Genomic DNA, 18,119 nt, shown 5'->3' on the forward strand with positions numbered 1-18,119 from the left:
TACTCACAAACTGGAGCAGTTTGACAGCCTGGTATTATTTTTATCCAGATTTTCCCAGGAAGTTGGCAACAGTATATGGTGGAAAGCAGTTCTTCAGTATCTCATTCACTGAAATTGGTGGTTCATCAACAGTGTCTGTAATTTCTGTTTCGCTTGCACAGCAATAGAATTCAGTGTGAACTGCAAATAAAAGGAATCTCAATATTATGCAGATTTTCAGCACATGTAGTTGAATTAACTCTGCTTGGTTATATAATGTTGTCCTATGATGTAGGAAAATGTAAAGAATTTAGAGCCTTACCTAAGACTGATCACACGTTGTCTGAAGTAAGTTTTTCCTCACTGTTCCAATACAGTTAAACAATGAGCCAACATAGTAACAAAACTTCAATCCAAAATAGATGCTTTTAAACACAGGTTTTAAAAACTGTAAAGTCTAAATATAAAGTGCCTGAGATCAGGTTCTGCCCCTGGTGAAGTCTATAGGTCTGGTAAAAGGGAAAATATGGGTGGCTTAAAAACATGTGCTTGGTCTTTTAATGTTCTTCTCACAGAGCACCATTTCCAGAGGCCCAGGGCAGCCAAGAATCACCAGAGCATAGATAAGCTTTTCATGCCAGGAGCCGACACATGGTTAAAGGCCTTTATTATTTTTCTGTACAATCTAGAGAATTTTCTTAGTTGATTCTAATTTCAAGGGAATAATTCCATTTATTAGCCCTCTGTACATGACAGAATATTAAGTATCTTAATTTACAATGCTGCAGCAGGGTCTCTGCTGCACACAATTTAACTGCACAAAACCCACCTGTATATTTTAGAATATGTTCAGAGTTTATTTTGTCAGATAGTCAAGTTACAATATACTTAAATCTGTAGGAGAATGATGATATTCTTGAAAACTTGGTGTTACAAATACATTCTATTGGCAATGTGCCTAAATACATTAAGCAGCTAGTTGCAGATCTTAGTTCTGAGAAACTCATGGGTAATTACTTGGTTTGCTTTTCTTAATTGTGGGACTGACTTAAGTATGTCTGCTTTGCTGCATCCTGGCATATTTTTTTAGAGTATTTTCAGAATATCTTTGCAGCTCTTCAAGGTGTGAATTTAAACGTTCTTCAAATTCTCTTGCGTGTTTCTCTTCCTCTTGAAGGAACTTTTCTGTTGTTGCAAGGAAGGACATCTCAGGGGGAGACTGAGCAATGAATAGAAAATCATGGTTAGGAAAAACCAGCAAGTGCTTCAATGTGTTTGCATTATCAAATTCTAGATGTGAAAAACATCGTGACCTACAGCAGCTAATAACACTATAATGCTTTACACCTCTTCAAGAAAGCACCATTTTTAAAGTCATCCATTTTTAAAGGCATCCATGTGCCTAAATGACATGAACTGAACATCATGTTTGATTATTTCTGATATCCATAGCATTAGGATGTAGCTGGGCCATAAAAAATTTAAATATCCCACTAGACAGAATTAAGCTGCTGCAGAACTCCAAAATCTATCAACTACAGGTTATGTTAGTTATTTGTGTAATGTAGACCAAGGCAGAGGACAATAATCTTTTTTTGGAATGACAGAGTATAATTATGTTGGATACTGCTGATTGTCTCCTGTAATTTTAGCTCTCTGCTTCTGTGGTATGATGCTTTCTGAGGAAAGGAAGAAAACCTGTGCTTATTTCAGTACTATTAACTCCAAGCCCTGACATTCTGGAGAATATACTAAATTTTTGTTCACTGCAAGTAAATCACTGAAAAAATCTTCTTTCCATTTAATGAGCATTTAGTAGACTCAGACACAAACCATACCAATAATCTGCCTTTAGATGGTTGTCATGGGATGCAGAGCTGTATAAAGCAAAGGACATGTGTGAATCTTTGCTGGAAGAAGTTCTAAATTTTTAAGCACCAATTTCTGTTAATTTCCTTGCTAATACCTAGGATGCATTCATTGAAATATCTTTATCAAAAGAAATATGAAATAATTTTTCTTTTACTAACGATACTATGCCTGTTTAAATACATTCAACACTATTTTTGTAGAGATAAATACAATTTTATGACATGAATTTTTAAGATCTGGCTGAGGAAAAAACTTAGTATAGGGGCTTTAACATAAAAAGAGAGGTAATCTATTTTTATATTGTCATATATTGGGAAAAATTATTGACATCTTTAATCTTAGTTAAATCTTATCTTTAATAGTTTTTGTTACTAATAAAGTTATTAGTCTAGAATTTCAAGGGTTTTTTCTAGAATTTAAAAATGTTTGAAGTTTATGTGTTAGCACATCAAATAGGAATTCAAATAATCAGATGGTCTGCAGAGCAAGCCAATTATATTACATCCATAAATTTTTACTCCAGGCTCCACTGTATCAGAGTGGGGTATTCCCTATTTCCACACCAACTAGAGACAGATTTGGACCTTGTTTTCAACTTCATTGAAGACTGTTCTTTAGCATCTTTTAAGGCTAAAAGATACTGATTAGAAAAATGCTCTAAAGCACCAATCCATTCAAACTCTTTTCAGCAGACTCTGAGATGAAATTTAGAGACTTCCTATAGGAAATCCCTTTTCTTTTCAAAGTACAGAAGTGAGTGATAGCTGGAAATAAATTCTGAGTTTAATACCATCCTTCTTGAGTGACAGAGGCTTCCTGATGTATAGGGCTCCTAAAATGAAATTCACAGGAAAAGCAGAATCTTTCTTTTCTCAATCCCTCCAAATAAATGTTTTAAAATGATGGGCAAGATAAAGTGACTTAATTTGACATGTATGAATAAGAAACCTAAAAGTATTGGATCACTTCTTACCTTAACACCCCTGTCTCAATCCTAGTACTAGCAAGAATAAGAAAGAACACCAATCCTCTAAAGTTTAAGAAAATGGAGGGACATCTCCTGCCTTTGATTTTCTTCATAAACACGTGCATGATTTCCCATTCATAAATTATCAGTGTTCCCATATGAAGAGTTTTTCCTGACATTCTGAATGTCATGGCTACATGCCATTTATTCCTTCATGGGCTAGGTCACAAATACATCTCCTTGTGATGTCAAGATTCAGTGACAGAATTGTTAGTACTATTTTAAATTATTTGAAGAAGGCTTTTGTATTATGAAGAATACATTGAATTTGGAGGCTTTACTTAAAGAATCACTATGTGTTTCCCTTTCATACCAGAAATGAAATCACTGATTCAATGCTGAGCAAATAAAACACTTTCAGTGAGAAGCATGAAAAACTGGGAAAATCTGAATCTGAAATACGAATTTAGTAGATGTCATCACCTAGAGAAAACTGTCATGTGAGACTCTTCCTTATGGACTGCAGATTTACACAAGTGCCAGTCTCAGAAACTTTACATCAAATTAGAAAAGATTCTCAGAAATTCAAGATAACAATGCTTAGTAATACTGACTTCTCATTGGAAACAGACTGGCCTCACAATCAAGCTATCTTCCCAAACTGTTGAGTGTCCTTTGCTTCAACTGGTACTTTGATGTGTTTCTTCTTGAAATATACTGTAAACTCCAAATGAGACATTTCTGAATTTCCTCAGAGTTGAGAGAAAAATGTTTATCACTTAGAATAACCAGGTCGTGGCTCCCCACAGCTCCTTACCCGAGGGTTAGACATCACAGACTATGATTTTAGATAGGTCCCTAATGCATTGTTTTTCATGCACTTTGAGAGGAGGTTTTAGCTAAGCAAGTCTAAAAGGCAACATTCCTTGTTAGCAGCATTTTGCGTTCCAAGCCTCTGGTCTGTTCTTTCATTATGTTCTTTATTGTCTTTACTTTTGGCCTCTGAGGAAGAAAAACCACAAAGAAAATGCTTTAATCCATGTCTCAGATAAGATTCATGGTCCTTGGTTTGGAATTTCTTTTTCTCAGATATTTCTGCTTTTATGTCTTTTGGTTTTCTAACTGAGACTGGATAGGGATGGGTTCATCATAAGCTTTCCCTCTAACTTGTTTGGGTAATAAGGCAAGAAGGACTCTATTTTTTCACTTCTACAGTGCCAGCTGATATCACATTTCTTTGGTGTATACCAGTAAAGAGAAACACCTTTCTGCCTCATCATTTGCTGCAAATGAAGGAATGCACCTGACAGAGATGCATATTTCTATAGATGATATATGTGCTAGGTATGTCTTCTCCTTAAATAAAAACTACCCAAAGTGGTTAAGAATTCATTCTAGATTGCTGGGGAGGAGCCCTTCAGGAAACTAGCTCTCTCAAAGAGCTGCTTCTACTTTCCAGGAAAGGTTATGTAATACCAAGAGTAGAAATTGGTCTGGCTAATTTTAGTCTCACAGTGACTAAATTTGGGATGTCTGGGGAGGAGTTTCCTCTAACCCTACATTGCAATACATCTTAGGCAGCAGGTGCTGTCTTAAATGTGCTTCTGCTCATATATGAAAATTAAGTTTGAGACACCTAGAAAATTGCTGAGTGACATAGGAAGATTTTTAGAGGGCCTACCTAGCTAGGAAATAATAATTCCTAGGAGTGAGAGGCATGGACTATAGCACGACTCAGGGTAGGATCAAGACTGTAAAAATAATTCCTATGATGTCCAGTGGTAGAATTTCCACAACTTTCCATTGCAATCCATTTATTAAGCAAGTTCCCATGTTAATGTTAGAAAATTTCCTAATGCCTAATTTAAATTTTAATTATTACAGCTTTAGTCTTGTATTTCCAAACCTTAAAGCCAGAACAAACAACTGTCTATCATCTGAAGAGAAAATTGAGAAACTATTTATGACTAAAAGATCAACCAATCATTTTCTGAAGTTGTTCATTTCAGAAAGAGAGCACAGCTTAAAGTGCTGTTTTGAGGAAAAAGTATTTCCTTAGATCTGGAAACCTGTGAAACAAGAATCTTTGGGGTTACGGGAATTTCCAGTGAATCCCAGCTGAGCTTTCTAGTTTATTCTAAGGCAAGAATGACTCTTTCTATACATGTCACCTCTAAGTAAGAATGTGAAAGGGCAGAGGTTCCAGTGGAACGTTTATTAATCTTTCTCTGAAGATTCTTTAGCAGGAGCAGAGATGTAAGTCACTGTCTAAAGCCCTGCAGACTATTTTCTCTTTTCCCTCAATACCAAGAGAGTTATTTTGGTAGGTATCAGCACATCACCTGGAAATATCATGTTTTCAAATTGTGCTACAAATATTCTTCAGAAAACTAGTGCCTTATAACATTTTCTGAAGTTTTGAACATACTGGAGATTTCCCATCAGTCCTGTCCCTGTGTTCTATGCCCCTGAAGACCTCAGAACTCTGTCAAAGAACTCTGGTTTAACATATTCTGTATTTTTCTCCCTCCTTCTCCTCAATGGAACAGCTTTGCATTTGAACACAGAACTCTGGAGTAACAGACTGTTGAATGATTTCTGCACTAAAACTGTGGTATCCAATGTCAGCCTGAGTGATGATTTAATTTCAGTGGTCTGAACTTGTACCTGTTTCAATGCCACTGATTTGGACCTGGACTCTGCATGAGAAATATCTCTAAATATCTCTTGCTTAAGAGTTTTGTTATGTGTTTGCCCACATGCCAGCTGGAAAACCTTGACATTGACCCTGGCCTGAGTGCCAGCTCGGAAACAGTTTCCCTGCAGCTTGCAGAAGTGTCTCAGAAAGGACATTTTTCCTAGGCTGTCTGGAAAGAGAAACTTTGTTTATTTGGTGTCTTTGACACTTCTGACAGAAGAGAGAACTGGTGTTTTCAGACTCATCTGGAAAAGTCCAAATGACTATTTTCATGATTAGCAGTTTAAAGAGGAAAAGTCTCAAGCCATAAGAAACCAAAAGCTGTTTACTTAAAGTTCCTGTGAAACATAAGAATATAAAATGGAAGTGAGGTCAAGCACCTGGGACTACATGGTTGTCACTGTTCTCAGACTATTGGGACAAAGCTGATGGGAACAGAGTCAGTGAAGGACTGCACTGCAATCCCTGCTTCCGAAGCGCACCATCATTATGGTTCCTCCTATCAACAGTGAGGTTCTGGACTATGGAGACAGCTCTGCAGCAGCCACATCTCCGACAGGAAAGGCTGTGCATTTGTTTCTGAATGGACAGCAGAACCAGGATACAACAACCACAGGTACTATTGCCTGTCAATCCCCCCTAGTAAATGCTGAAATCTTCCCTCTTCTGCCTCTATAAGTTCAGCCAGAGCCCTGCAGCTGAGAATCTCCTGGTTACAAAGATCCATGTATCACAGCTGGACAGAGGAAGTTCCTGTAGTTCCTTCTTCACTGACATTCTTAGTCTCACTGCTTACTGATGGTATGGTTGCATGGTTTGAGGTCAGGAAAGTGCTAATTGTCAAGTGCAAAACAACAGTGGCCTGTAGTGAAGGCCTAAGAAAGAGAAGATACTAAGGAAGAGGATAAATCCCAAATTTAAAGGGAGCTCTAAAGCCAAGTAATTATGGAAATGTTTTCTTAAGTTGTCCTAGGCAAAGTGGGATTTGTTCCACTTGTCTTGGAGGGTGATAGTCTCCAGACTATGAAGACAAAAATTAAGAATGCTGTCCTATTATTCTTTCACTTCAAGAAAAATAAGGTTCACAGCACTTATAATTTCTGTTTCTTTTCAAATACAATAGCTAACATATGGAAAATAGTTGCTATGATTTTTCTGATTTCATCCATCAATCAAAGAGATGTAGATCAAATAGGAACTTGATTTGTCTAACAGCACTTAAGGCAGTAAGTTTGTGGGTATTATGGAAATACACTTGAAGCAGAGTGCTCTTATATAGACAGTACAAAGCAAAGTGCCCCAATATAGAAGTCAATAAAATGTAGAAATCTTTCTCACAGTCACATAATGGCAGGTAATTATCACCACTGTTATTAGAACAGAGGTATGGCTCAGCAGGGGATGTTTAATCTCCAGAAAAACAGCATTTCTGTTAGGATAAGGTATTTCTATTTTTACTGGGCTGGCACTGTATAAATAATAATGACAACAAGAGTGATCTAATTTTTGGCTCCTCCAAGGCTGCATTTGGTCCACAGATGGCTTTTGAGAATATATGTGTTATAGGCAAATAGTTACTTACCGATAATTTGATTTCTTCTGCATTGTAAGCAGGGCTCGGAAAGCTGCCTGTTCTGCCCACTTCAGGAAATGGCCCAGGAAGGCCCAAAGGATACCCCACTGGTGGTAATGGAGATTTATAATCTGTTTGCTTTTCTCTGTGAAGTGGATGAGAAGATAAAGTGCCATCACTTTCTGAACCAGTGATATTGCCTTGGCCATGCAAAGCAGGACTGCAGTTTCTGTGGTATCCATCAGCTGTGAGCATAGCAGTCTGTTGACATTCCACTTCCCATGAATCTTTATTTTGGAAGGATCTAAAAGAAAAAACCAAAACCTACATATGAAGCCCAGTTAAAACTCTTAAGCTATCACAGCAAAGCCAAGGATTTTTCATTTTACTTGTTTACACAGTTTTGATTACTTAGCTCTTCAAACTGCTTCATGCATGAAGTTATGGGCATAAGATTCAGCATTACCAAATTGCAGCAATTTAACAATTCCCACCTAGGTTACTGTAAAACTCTCAGTGTTCTCTCTCTGTCTGCTTCAGCTGTGAATTAAACCACTCTAATTTAAACCCTTTCACTGGAGCTTAAGTTGAGGAACCTTGCCTTGGTTGGTATAACTGTGGCAGAATGAGCTAAAACACAAACTCCCCTCAGGTACTGAAGATGCCAGTACTCCTTAAGTGTTTGTTACCTATCCTTTGCTAATGGCTACCATTCCTTTTCCAGTGGGAAAAGCTCTGAAAGCACTCTTTGGCCATGTCTAGGAACCAGAGTGAATTTAGCCACACAAATAGAGGAAATGTGAAAGTGCAAGAGGAGAGAAAAAACCTATTATTAGTGGTTGGATAATAAGTCAATTTTGAACTATTAGTATCTTAAACAACTATGTTCAAGTGGCTAGAATTTAGAATAAATTAAACAAAAGAATAGTACAGGAATCTTTAATTCTGCATTTTTACTGCAATGCTAGTATTGCCACTGATTGAATAGTAATACTTTGGAGATTAATAAAAAAATTATTAGATTTTTAAAATGCACTCTCTCAAAAATTGTACAATAACATGCTTTTGTAACAATAAATGAAATCTTCAGGCTTAAAAAATAATTTTTAAGCATATTATTATGATTTTCCAAAACTCTTGTATCTCAGTGATCAGAATTGATGTTCAAGTACACATTTTTAATCATTTGTATTTCTGTAAAGCAAAAACTATTAGGGTTAATAGCAACTGGAAAAAAAAAGAAAGCCATTTTCCTCCCATTCCCAAAATAGTTAACTGAACAATTCTGATACTGTATTGATAAAAGCAGACAATTTTGAGACTCACTTGCCCAGATGTCTGCAAAATCACACTAATTTTCAATTGCATCATTCCTTGTATTATATACCAAAACATGCAAAAAACCTTATTTTAGATTCTATTAATTTCATGTTACAGTATTTCTAGCTGAGATAAAAATTTCCATTGTACTGAGGTCTGTGCTTATGATGAAATTTTAGTCTTGGGAAGTAACTACTAAAACATGATAGCAGTTTGAACAGATTCTATCGTTGCAAACATCCTAAAACACTCTAGTAATTTGAAATGCAGCTATAAAAGCTTTTTAAGAGCATGTTCTCTGCCACTAAAATATAATTTAATAAATATTCAAGACTATGCAGTGCTACTCGGTACTTTTTTCTCTTTTTAAATAAAAAGAACTTGCCAAGTGCAGGGAAAAGACAGTGTTTTCTGCAGAAAGATCACACCATCATTTTCTAATCTTAATTTAAATATTTGGTCTTGGGAGAGAGTGGCTGTGCAGCCTTGATGGACCTGCTTTTGCAGAAGCCCTTCTGCTGGTTTTCACAGGGACAGAGTTGATTTTCTTCACAGTAGTTTGTATGGGGCTGTTTTGGATTTGTGCTGGAAAGAGTGTGGGTAACACAGGGATGTTTTAGTCACTGTTGAGCAGAGCTTACACAGGGCCAAGGCCTCTTCTGCTCCTCGTCACACCCCACCAGAGAGGAGGCTGGGGTGCACAAGGTGTCAGGAGGGGACATTGCTGGGACAGCTGATCCCAGCTGACCCCAGCTGACCACAGGGATATTCCAGACCATATGGGAGCATGATCAGCAATAAAAAGCTGGGAGAAGGTTGCCTGGGCAAAACATGACAGGTGGCGAGCAACTGCACTGTTATTACTGGGCATCACTTGTTTCATATATTCTAATTATAGCATTATTATTATTATTATTATTATTGTCATTTTTATCATTACTACTACCTTCTTTTTATGTCCTATTAAACAGTATTTCAACACATGAATGTTACTTTTTCTAAAATTCCAATTCTTTCCTTGTGAGTCTGGGAGTGAGCAAGTGACTGTGTGCTGTTTACCTGCCAGGTTAAATCCCAACAGCCCTAAAACAGGAAACTGAGCATTCAGCACATGGACTGTGCAGAACAACTCAGAGAACTAATGAAGAACATATTTCTTTTCCCTGATTATAAAAGAAGCTGTGATTAAGATAATCTGAGTGCTACAGCAAAGAAAATTATAAGCATGATGCTGTATTATCATTTGTTACTATAATTTTACTTTTACTCTAATAATAATAGTATTATTATACATGCTAACATAAAACTTTCTCAGACTATTCACCAAACCTTCCAGTTTTCTAAATCACCTAAAATGTTTACCTTTATGGACTCAGAGTTTTCTCCTTTCATTCAAGCTTTTCTTTACATAAATATACTCTGCTCTTTGGGCACAGGAGAATACTTTTTTTCTTTATTTTTCTCTCTGTTTTAAAGTCCATTCCATCAATGGTTTGGATGAGGGGCACTGTGAAAAAAAGCCTGCCACAACTGAAGATAGATGGCATGAATGATAAAATCACAGATTTTTTTTTTTAATCTTGTGCTGTGACCTTTTTGGAAGTAATTTTCTCTCTAAACCCATAGTAAACCCATGTGATCTCTGTTCTGTTTTTCCTCCAGAACTGCTTCTTTATGTATTTAATAAAAATTATTACTGTTGTATTATAATTCCTCTAAGAACAGAATTTTCAAACTTGAGTGCCTACTTGACATGGGTTATGGTAGCCTTTAGATAATAAAAACAGATACTGCACCTCCCCTCCTCCCCCCAAAAAAAAGAAAAAAGAAAAAAAATAGGACTGATTTTTTTAAAAGGAACTCCCATTCTCTCATTCCTAGTGTAATCCATAGGATTGCTGGGGCTGCTTGGTATTTTGGAAAAACATGACACCTACATTGAGGGGCTTTGATAGGGATACTGGGCCTTTACTTTGGATAGTTTCCACAGTTGTGGTTTAAACTTCTACCAGTTCATGTGCAAAACAGTATCTAAGAACACAGATCTACTTTAAATACAATCTGCAAATGTGTGAAAAGCATTTGTTAACACTACCAATGCAAATACACTATGACTGCAGCTGAACAACTTATGCTTTTGGTGGGATTACTCATAGAGTATTTAACATGTACACATGCCACACAAATAATATCACTGTTGACATGGTGACATGGGGGACAAGCAGTGAAAGAACAGTGTTCTCACAAAGAGAATTTAAACAAGATCTGTTTTTCCTGACTCATACATAAAATCTGCCTGGTCCCTGTGTGGTCAATGACTTCAGTGATGCAAAAACTCCAAATTCCTTACTCAGCTTTGCTGGTTGACATAACCAGTCTTGAGAAAGAAAACTACAGATCTTTAATGGCCAGAATGTCTTCAAGAATTTGTGTTGTTGCTTTTCCCTGGCAAGTATAACAGCTAGCTTGATTTTAAAATGGATAAAAAAGCCTTTTCCTGAAGGATTGTGTTCACTGCTTCGCTTTATCTATTGCAGTAACTGATACAGTGGTGTGACTAAGAGTTGTATTATCTCCAAAAACCTCCTGAACACAGATACTGACTGCAAACACACAACCATAAAGGAATCCCCAGCTACCTTAGCAGGCATTAAGTCTTAGAATTTACCCTTCACTTTCCTCACATGATGAAAGTGCACATTGGCTTGATCAGTTATCTATTTTGTGCATATTTTCATGGTAAATAAATAACTTTTCATTTTGGAAATCACAGGCATGTTTCAGTTTTGGAAGAAACAAGCTAAACAGATGAGATCTCTGATCTCTTCATCAGAGAATCCTCTACGACCATGCCCAAATTTAAATAACTGCATATAGTCAAGGTCTAAGTAAAGGATTGAAACCTTGAGAGTGGGGAAAGCTTATGTAAATGGCAATTAGAAGTAAGATACTTACACAAGAAAACAGTAATTAATTAAGGTGGTTATAGGTAGAATGTGGGCACAGTCCTTTTTTAGCAAAAAGATGCTATTTCTGCATATCTTACTTTCTAATATTTAGAAATTCACTGTATACTGAAAGAAAGAAGGAATCATGCTACTTTTCGGATTGCCAGTATAACTTCCTGCAATTTCCTGTGTTTTCTCTAGAGGTCTCCTCTCTAAGACATGATGGTGCCTGTGCCCAGCATTCCAGTACTGACTGAGAGACACAACTGAAAAATATTGTAGACTATACACCCGTCCCTTGCACAAACACCATGTTTTCTAATTTTTTACGATATAAAAAAGTCTTTTATGACCTTTCTCCAGTGCCATAATTTCCATGGAAACAGAACTGCAAATTAAACTAGAAATAACAGGATTTATGCTCAGAATAAAATAAACATACCCCAGATTTTAACTTAACCAACATCAATTTTCTAGTTTATCTGCATACATCTGATAGTTGAAAATTTAATTTCAGTTTTCTGGAAAAATCCTGAAGTAGTTTCCTGCTTGGGAACAGATAATTGATAGCACAGAGAGGGCCCAATCGTAAAAACCCTGGCTAGGTGATGTGCATACACGGTACATGTCAAATTTTCATGCTTTAAAATCTGTGTATTTATTTATCTGAATAGCTTTACATTTAGGAATTCTAATGAATTATTTAGACCCTAAAATCTAGGTTCAATATATCTGTTTCATCATATTAACTGCAATAATAATAATAATAATAATAATAGTAATAATAATTTATATTGTGTTCAGTAGTCTGGCTGAGATTTCTGTTGTAAGAAAGGTCAACTCTCACAGGTGTCTCACAGTTTTGATTGATCTTCCAACAGCTATGAAATCACAATTCTGTAAATTACATGCATAATTCTATTGTATCAAATAATTATGTTCTCATAAATTAAATTTCACAGTCTCTTATGTACAGCAAGTGTAAATCCTGAGAAAATGGGAAAAAATCTTATTTTTTCTTCACTTCAGAGCAGTTGAAGCATGAGCAAAAATGGCACTGATCAATTTTGTGAAGTTATGATACCTACTGGTGCAGAATAATCTGTATCTTGATTTACAAGTATTTGTTTCAGCAGCATCATAGGAAATCAGCCATACCTGCCACTTCCAAAGATAGGTGTATCTGTGTATATATATATATATTCATGCATTATGTATATGCATATATATAAAAATACATATATCTATTTATTTTTATATACACTTGAATACTATCTCCAATACAAAACAACACTCTTTAAAAATAAATTTTAGGCAAAAAACGGAGCTACATTTACTGGGATGCTGCTCTATTTTGCAGAAAGAAAATATTTTTAAATTTTGCTAAAACCTAAATGTATGAGTTTGAAATCTTAACATGTTCAATTTTGGCTCCAACTATTTCAACTTCACAAAACTATTTCATGTTAATGCTATCATGTCAGTTCTTTATTACAAATAATCAATATATTTAGCTTCCTATTAATTTTATTTTCCTGTACTATGAAATACTGTTTAGCAGGGTGTTTATTTTGTTGGGTTTTTTTTAATTGCAATGCCATGATTATAATATGTTTGAAGGTAATTCAATGGCTCACTGAATACAGGGAAATAAGAAGAAGGCCATCACTACATTGCTTTTTATGAGTCTGAATATTCTCAAGTCTCATTATTTATCCCTAACAAGGAGTTTATTGTAGTAATGACTTAGGGCACCTGAAATGATGTTTCTGTTACAAATCAGGTTACCCAAGAACACTGAAACCAGACAAGGCATTAAAATACATTTAATGAAACTTCCAGCAAATGAAACTGGAGGAGAGAAAGCTTTTCAGCAGGGCCTATAGTTCAAACTGCTTATTAAGAAAACCTCCCGTCGAGAAGTTTACCTCTCATGTTGATTTTTCTAGCCCTTCCTTTTCTTGTTTTTATTTGGTAGTAAAAATACAGTCTGCTCTATCTTGCAAAACCTGCAACTAAGAATAGCTTGAGCAGCACGTTTCATGTGCTAAATACTAAAACAGATACTAAACATTTCTGGGACTTTATTTATTGCCAATTTCCATTAGCCATCCAAAAAATGTAGGAAGTTCTTACAAATGTACTAATTATCTCTGATATTTATATTGGGGGGAGTTCTGAATGAACAGACATAGCAAAAAACTTGACAGTTTGGCCTAGTCAGACCTTCCAAAACACTTACAAGAAGTTTCATAAATGTGTACAATCTAGATATTACCTCTCTTCCTTTTCTTGCATCTTTGAATGGGTTTGGCAGCTGTGCTCTGTTTCTCTATATGTACCCATGCAAACCAATATCGATGTTTCTGTGTCATTTTGTGGTTTAACAAGGCTATTTTGTAGTCTTAAATTCTCATGTTTCCTTTTGTGAACAGAAGCTGTGAAATTTCCATGTTCTTTGTTACACAAATCTATACACTGTGAAAGGAGATAATACCATCATTAAGTAGTTATTTTTTCCACAGTAAATGGGTATATTTTTAACAAGCAAACACAAAACAATGTTCTATGCTAAAGAAAAGACCTAGCTACCATATATAATCATGCAACATTTAGGGCAAACCAAGACAATTGCCTCCAGAAAAAAAAAATCACAGTAGATAAATGGAAAAGAAGGGATAACAGCCTCAATAACACAATAAAACAAATTAAAATTTCTCAGCAAACATCCATTCAAAATATTATTGTTGTAAATTTATCACTTGCTTTGTAAAACTGATGACATAAAAGCAACCATAACAGCTATAGCTGCAGACTGTATTGCTCCCTCCAGTAACAATTCCTCCAAAAATAACAAGCAAAATTATAGGAGTTCATTACTACACTAGATACAGAGTATGCGTACAGCAGTTTAATATGTGTGTTGAGACAGTCACCTTCAGTTCCAGAAGCAGTGAGTAAAGCCACATCAGCACAGTGCTCTCTGTCCCTGTCACTAAACCCTCTTCTCAGCTGGGTTAGCCCGCACGGTGTGCAAGGCAAAAGTGCAAGCCACAGGTGCACTGTGATCAGGGGCTAAAGAGCCCCATCCACTAGGATATCAAGAAGGGAAGATGGAGATTAGCTCTGGAAGTTGTCTAGCCAGGATACTCTGTTCTTTTTCTATCAGTTATTCCATGAAGCCTGTGCTGCACACATGAGCCAGCTATTTAGGAACTATCTCTCTGCAGAGTACTGCACTGCATTGTGTAATATACTTGCAATAGCAGTATACTGTCATCACCAGGAAATTTTCAAAAGGTTTATCAGATTACACACAAAAGACTAAAACCCCTTGCATTTCATTAAGTTGTGCTTTCATATATTCCTAGATTTACCTTATTCTCTTGGAACTCAGGAACTCATTACAGATTTGGTTCTTTGTACACTGCTGGCACAATTGTGCATTTGAAAGCTTGTCTATTCCTTGCACTGATTTGATGCCATCTCTTCCTGTGAACCTTGCCGTCCTCAGTTTTAGGGTGAATTGATGCCAGAAGGTACAATAAAATTTAATATATTGTACAACTGGGGGAGCAGGTGCTCAGCTACGTCTCACATGTGGGAGGAGGGGCAGAACCGGGGGAGAAGGAGAGCATTAAGTCATCCTACCACTAACAGCAGCAGTAAAGTTATAATGGCATGAACCCCAAAACTGAGCTGGCCCAGCTACATTGCTTTTTCAGGCATCTAAACCCTGAAAGTAAGCCTGCCTGATGATGCATTACACCACACTGATTTAGACTGGCACTGATCTCAGAGGTCGGTGTAGTGCTCCACTGTACAGCACAAATATGTCCATAAAAATCTCTCCAATCCCTGGAATCTTAATATCAAATATATCACAATCTCTAATGTTTAGATCCTCACAATACATTAGTAAAGAAGCAAATAATTTTGAAGTCCACAAATCTACTGAAACATGTATTGACCTTGGTATATGTAGTAACTGGATTTTACTGTTAAAATATAACAAACATGTGATGTCTCCAAGGACCCTTGTCAGACAGCTCTTCTCAATCTTCAAGAAAAGTGTCACTGCAGAGAAGAGTTAGACATGCATACACACATCCATCTATGCTTCCACAATAATACATCAGATATACACACACATATATCCATAATAGTGTACACACAATAGTGTACATGTGTGTGTAGGTAAGACATCACTGATGGACATCCATGCTGTTTTAAGGGTGTGGATAAATATAATCTTGCATGACAACTCACAGGCTGCAAATCCCCCCAAAACGTATTTACATCAGTACTTCCAAACAACATTCCAGTGGGATTTTTTTTAGTGATACAGTAACTGCAGATGTTCTGCAAGCAGGGATGTTTTGAAGCTTTTCATGGAAAACAGCATATATACTATTTATTATACCTTCATAAACCATAGTTCTAGATAATCTTATGGAACACTTTTTATCAATTAAATTTTAAAGCTCCGCTGTTTGGAGAGATATAAATACTAAACTCTGAAAATAAGCTGGGTGGGAGCAAAATATGTCAGTTTTTTACACTGCTATTTAAATACCATGTGAACAAAGGGGTAAGATATTAAAAAGGGGTATATTTTTGTCTGTGAGAATGAAGAGTGTTTAAACTTAAGTAAGTGTTATCACTTACAAAAAATAAGCTCCCAGAAATTGTTCAGTGTCTAGACAGTTACTGAAAAATTTAGCTTACTTATAGTTTGATACAATTAAGGTAAAAATTACTCTTAGCTATACTCATCTTCAGGCTGTGTGTGAATACCAGGTAGTTTTGATTATGTTGTACACCTTATTTTTATTTATTTAATTTATGAAACCTAGAAATCTCTATTTCTGCCATGATCTTATTCTACATTTACAATAAATATAAGTAACTATTCTTGCATACTATGCATACTTCATAGGTTAAAAAAATTACCATGCAACTTTCACACTCCTGGTTTTCCACAATTTCTTTGAGATGTGTGTTTTCAGATTTGATAACTTTGTAATGGAATTCCAACAACTAGGAAAAGATTAAGTTATTAGTTAAATACCAGAATATTACTCTCAAGTGAAATAACACTGAGTATAGATACATTTAAGATTAATTTTACAAAATGTACATTAGTAACTATAAAACTTACTATAATATTTTTAAATATAGCAATACCAAAGTAGGAAGAAGATATTAAATAATATATAAAAGATATATAAATACGATGCCTCTGGATTTATTTATTGTTTTGAAAGAAGTTATGACTTAGGAAAACATGCAGTTACTACATAGAAAGAGGACCGATTTTACAGGCCACTGAAACTAGATTAAATCCTATTCATGACATCTAGAAATTATATCTATTCTTTTAGTGATATGGAAATACTTGGTAAAGAGTGCCACACAGCAGGAGATATCTCTCATATTCCCCAAACACTAACTTTACTATTGTCAAAAGTATTCATTCAACCACAGTTTTCCACATGTTGTGACCCTCTCAGAAAACAGAGATACCCAGAAACCTCTAAATATGACGGTTCTTTTGTTTTACAAACTAAGTAATGAAGCTGACAATTTTTTTAACAAAAATTTGCCATCAAAATCCCCACTGTTATCTTACAGTTTTCAGCTATAAAATTACTAGAATTTTCTATGCAGATTTGTATCATTCTTCAAAAAGCTTTGGAAAACACTGAAAATTTAGAAACTTAAAGCATATGTAATAACCATGAACTGGAAGTTTTCAAGGTCTTTTGCACATATTGAAATGATAACTAGATGTGATGGTCAGAATGCATTTCTATTTAGAGGTACAGTTGACATTTACTGGTGATTTCTTGTTCCAGTATCAATTTGGCTGCTTTTGTAACACTTCACAGATATTACAGCACAACTGATAAAAACTACAGCAAGAAATGTGATGTCTTTTTTTCCACAGATAATGAATGTCATTATCAATAGTGGAGTAAAATGATGTGGGCTGCTTTTGCCTACTTGCATACCTGCTGTTTTGTTAACAATTTGTGTTTTGTCTCTAACTCCATTTTTAACTGTCTTTCCAGAAGACTAGCTTTCTCCATGATAGTTGCTATAGTGATCTCCTTCTGATGAAGCTCCTCTGTCAGGTCAGAGATTTCTGTCTTCATTCTTTCCTGCTCAGAGCAATGGGACTGCTCCTCACGATAAACATGGTTTCTTATCTGTAGCAAATACATTTCAAAAAGAAAAAATGCTGTGCAGTAAATACGATTGCATCACTTGCTACTTATCAGTGACTTTTTCTGCTGTTGCTTCCAAGACACCAACTCTTCTAACTGAACCAGAGATTCTGAAACTGTAAAATAAAATGTCTTTGGAAGTCAGTGTACAGAGCTTTGTTTATTTTTACATCCTTTTTGACCTCTCTTGTCCTATTTAATATTAGAAATTAACGAAGTACAATACACTTCAATTAACCTTTTAAAAGAAAGCAATAAAAAAGAAAGCAAAAATAATAGAGAATTAGAATTCATGGTAAAGAATATCCAAGGAAATATCCATTAAATAAATTTAACTATGATTTATTTATACTGCACTTAGCTTTTAAAAAAGTTTGATGAAGCTTAAATTAACTTAGGAGCAATATAAATAAATCAATCTAGAGGTTCTTTAATAAAAGAAAGTTATGTTAGAAAAGAAGAAACTATGTTAGAAATAAAGGGTATATATGGAAAATCATTTAATGTGAATTTTTCCTGCCATTACACTTAA

The 18,119-nt window shown here is 35.5% G+C and overlaps 1 protein-coding gene across 1 annotated transcript in view; it reads right to left on the minus strand.

Annotated features, from left to right (window-relative positions):
- Positions 1 to 679: 679 nt before the first annotated feature.
- Positions 680 to 18,119, minus strand: part of DEUP1 (deuterosome assembly protein 1) — a 42,287-nt gene continuing 24,847 nt past the window's right edge. The window contains exons 10-14 of the mRNA XM_039718707.1: positions 17,372 to 17,569; positions 16,311 to 16,397; positions 13,636 to 13,835; positions 7,099 to 7,393; positions 680 to 1,198 (exon numbers count right to left, since the gene is read on the minus strand). Of these exons, the coding sequence (XP_039574641.1) occupies positions 1,028 to 1,198; positions 7,099 to 7,393; positions 13,636 to 13,835; positions 16,311 to 16,397; positions 17,372 to 17,569 (951 nt within the window). The 3' untranslated portion in view covers positions 680 to 1,027. The remainder of the gene's footprint in view (positions 1,199 to 7,098; positions 7,394 to 13,635; positions 13,836 to 16,310; positions 16,398 to 17,371; positions 17,570 to 18,119) is intronic.

Source organism: Passer montanus, unplaced genomic scaffold (assembly GCF_014805655.1).
Source record: "Passer montanus isolate IOZ18808 unplaced genomic scaffold, ASM1480565v1 scaffold4, whole genome shotgun sequence".
In the NCBI taxonomy this organism is placed as follows: domain Eukaryota; kingdom Metazoa; phylum Chordata; class Aves; order Passeriformes; family Passeridae; genus Passer; species Passer montanus.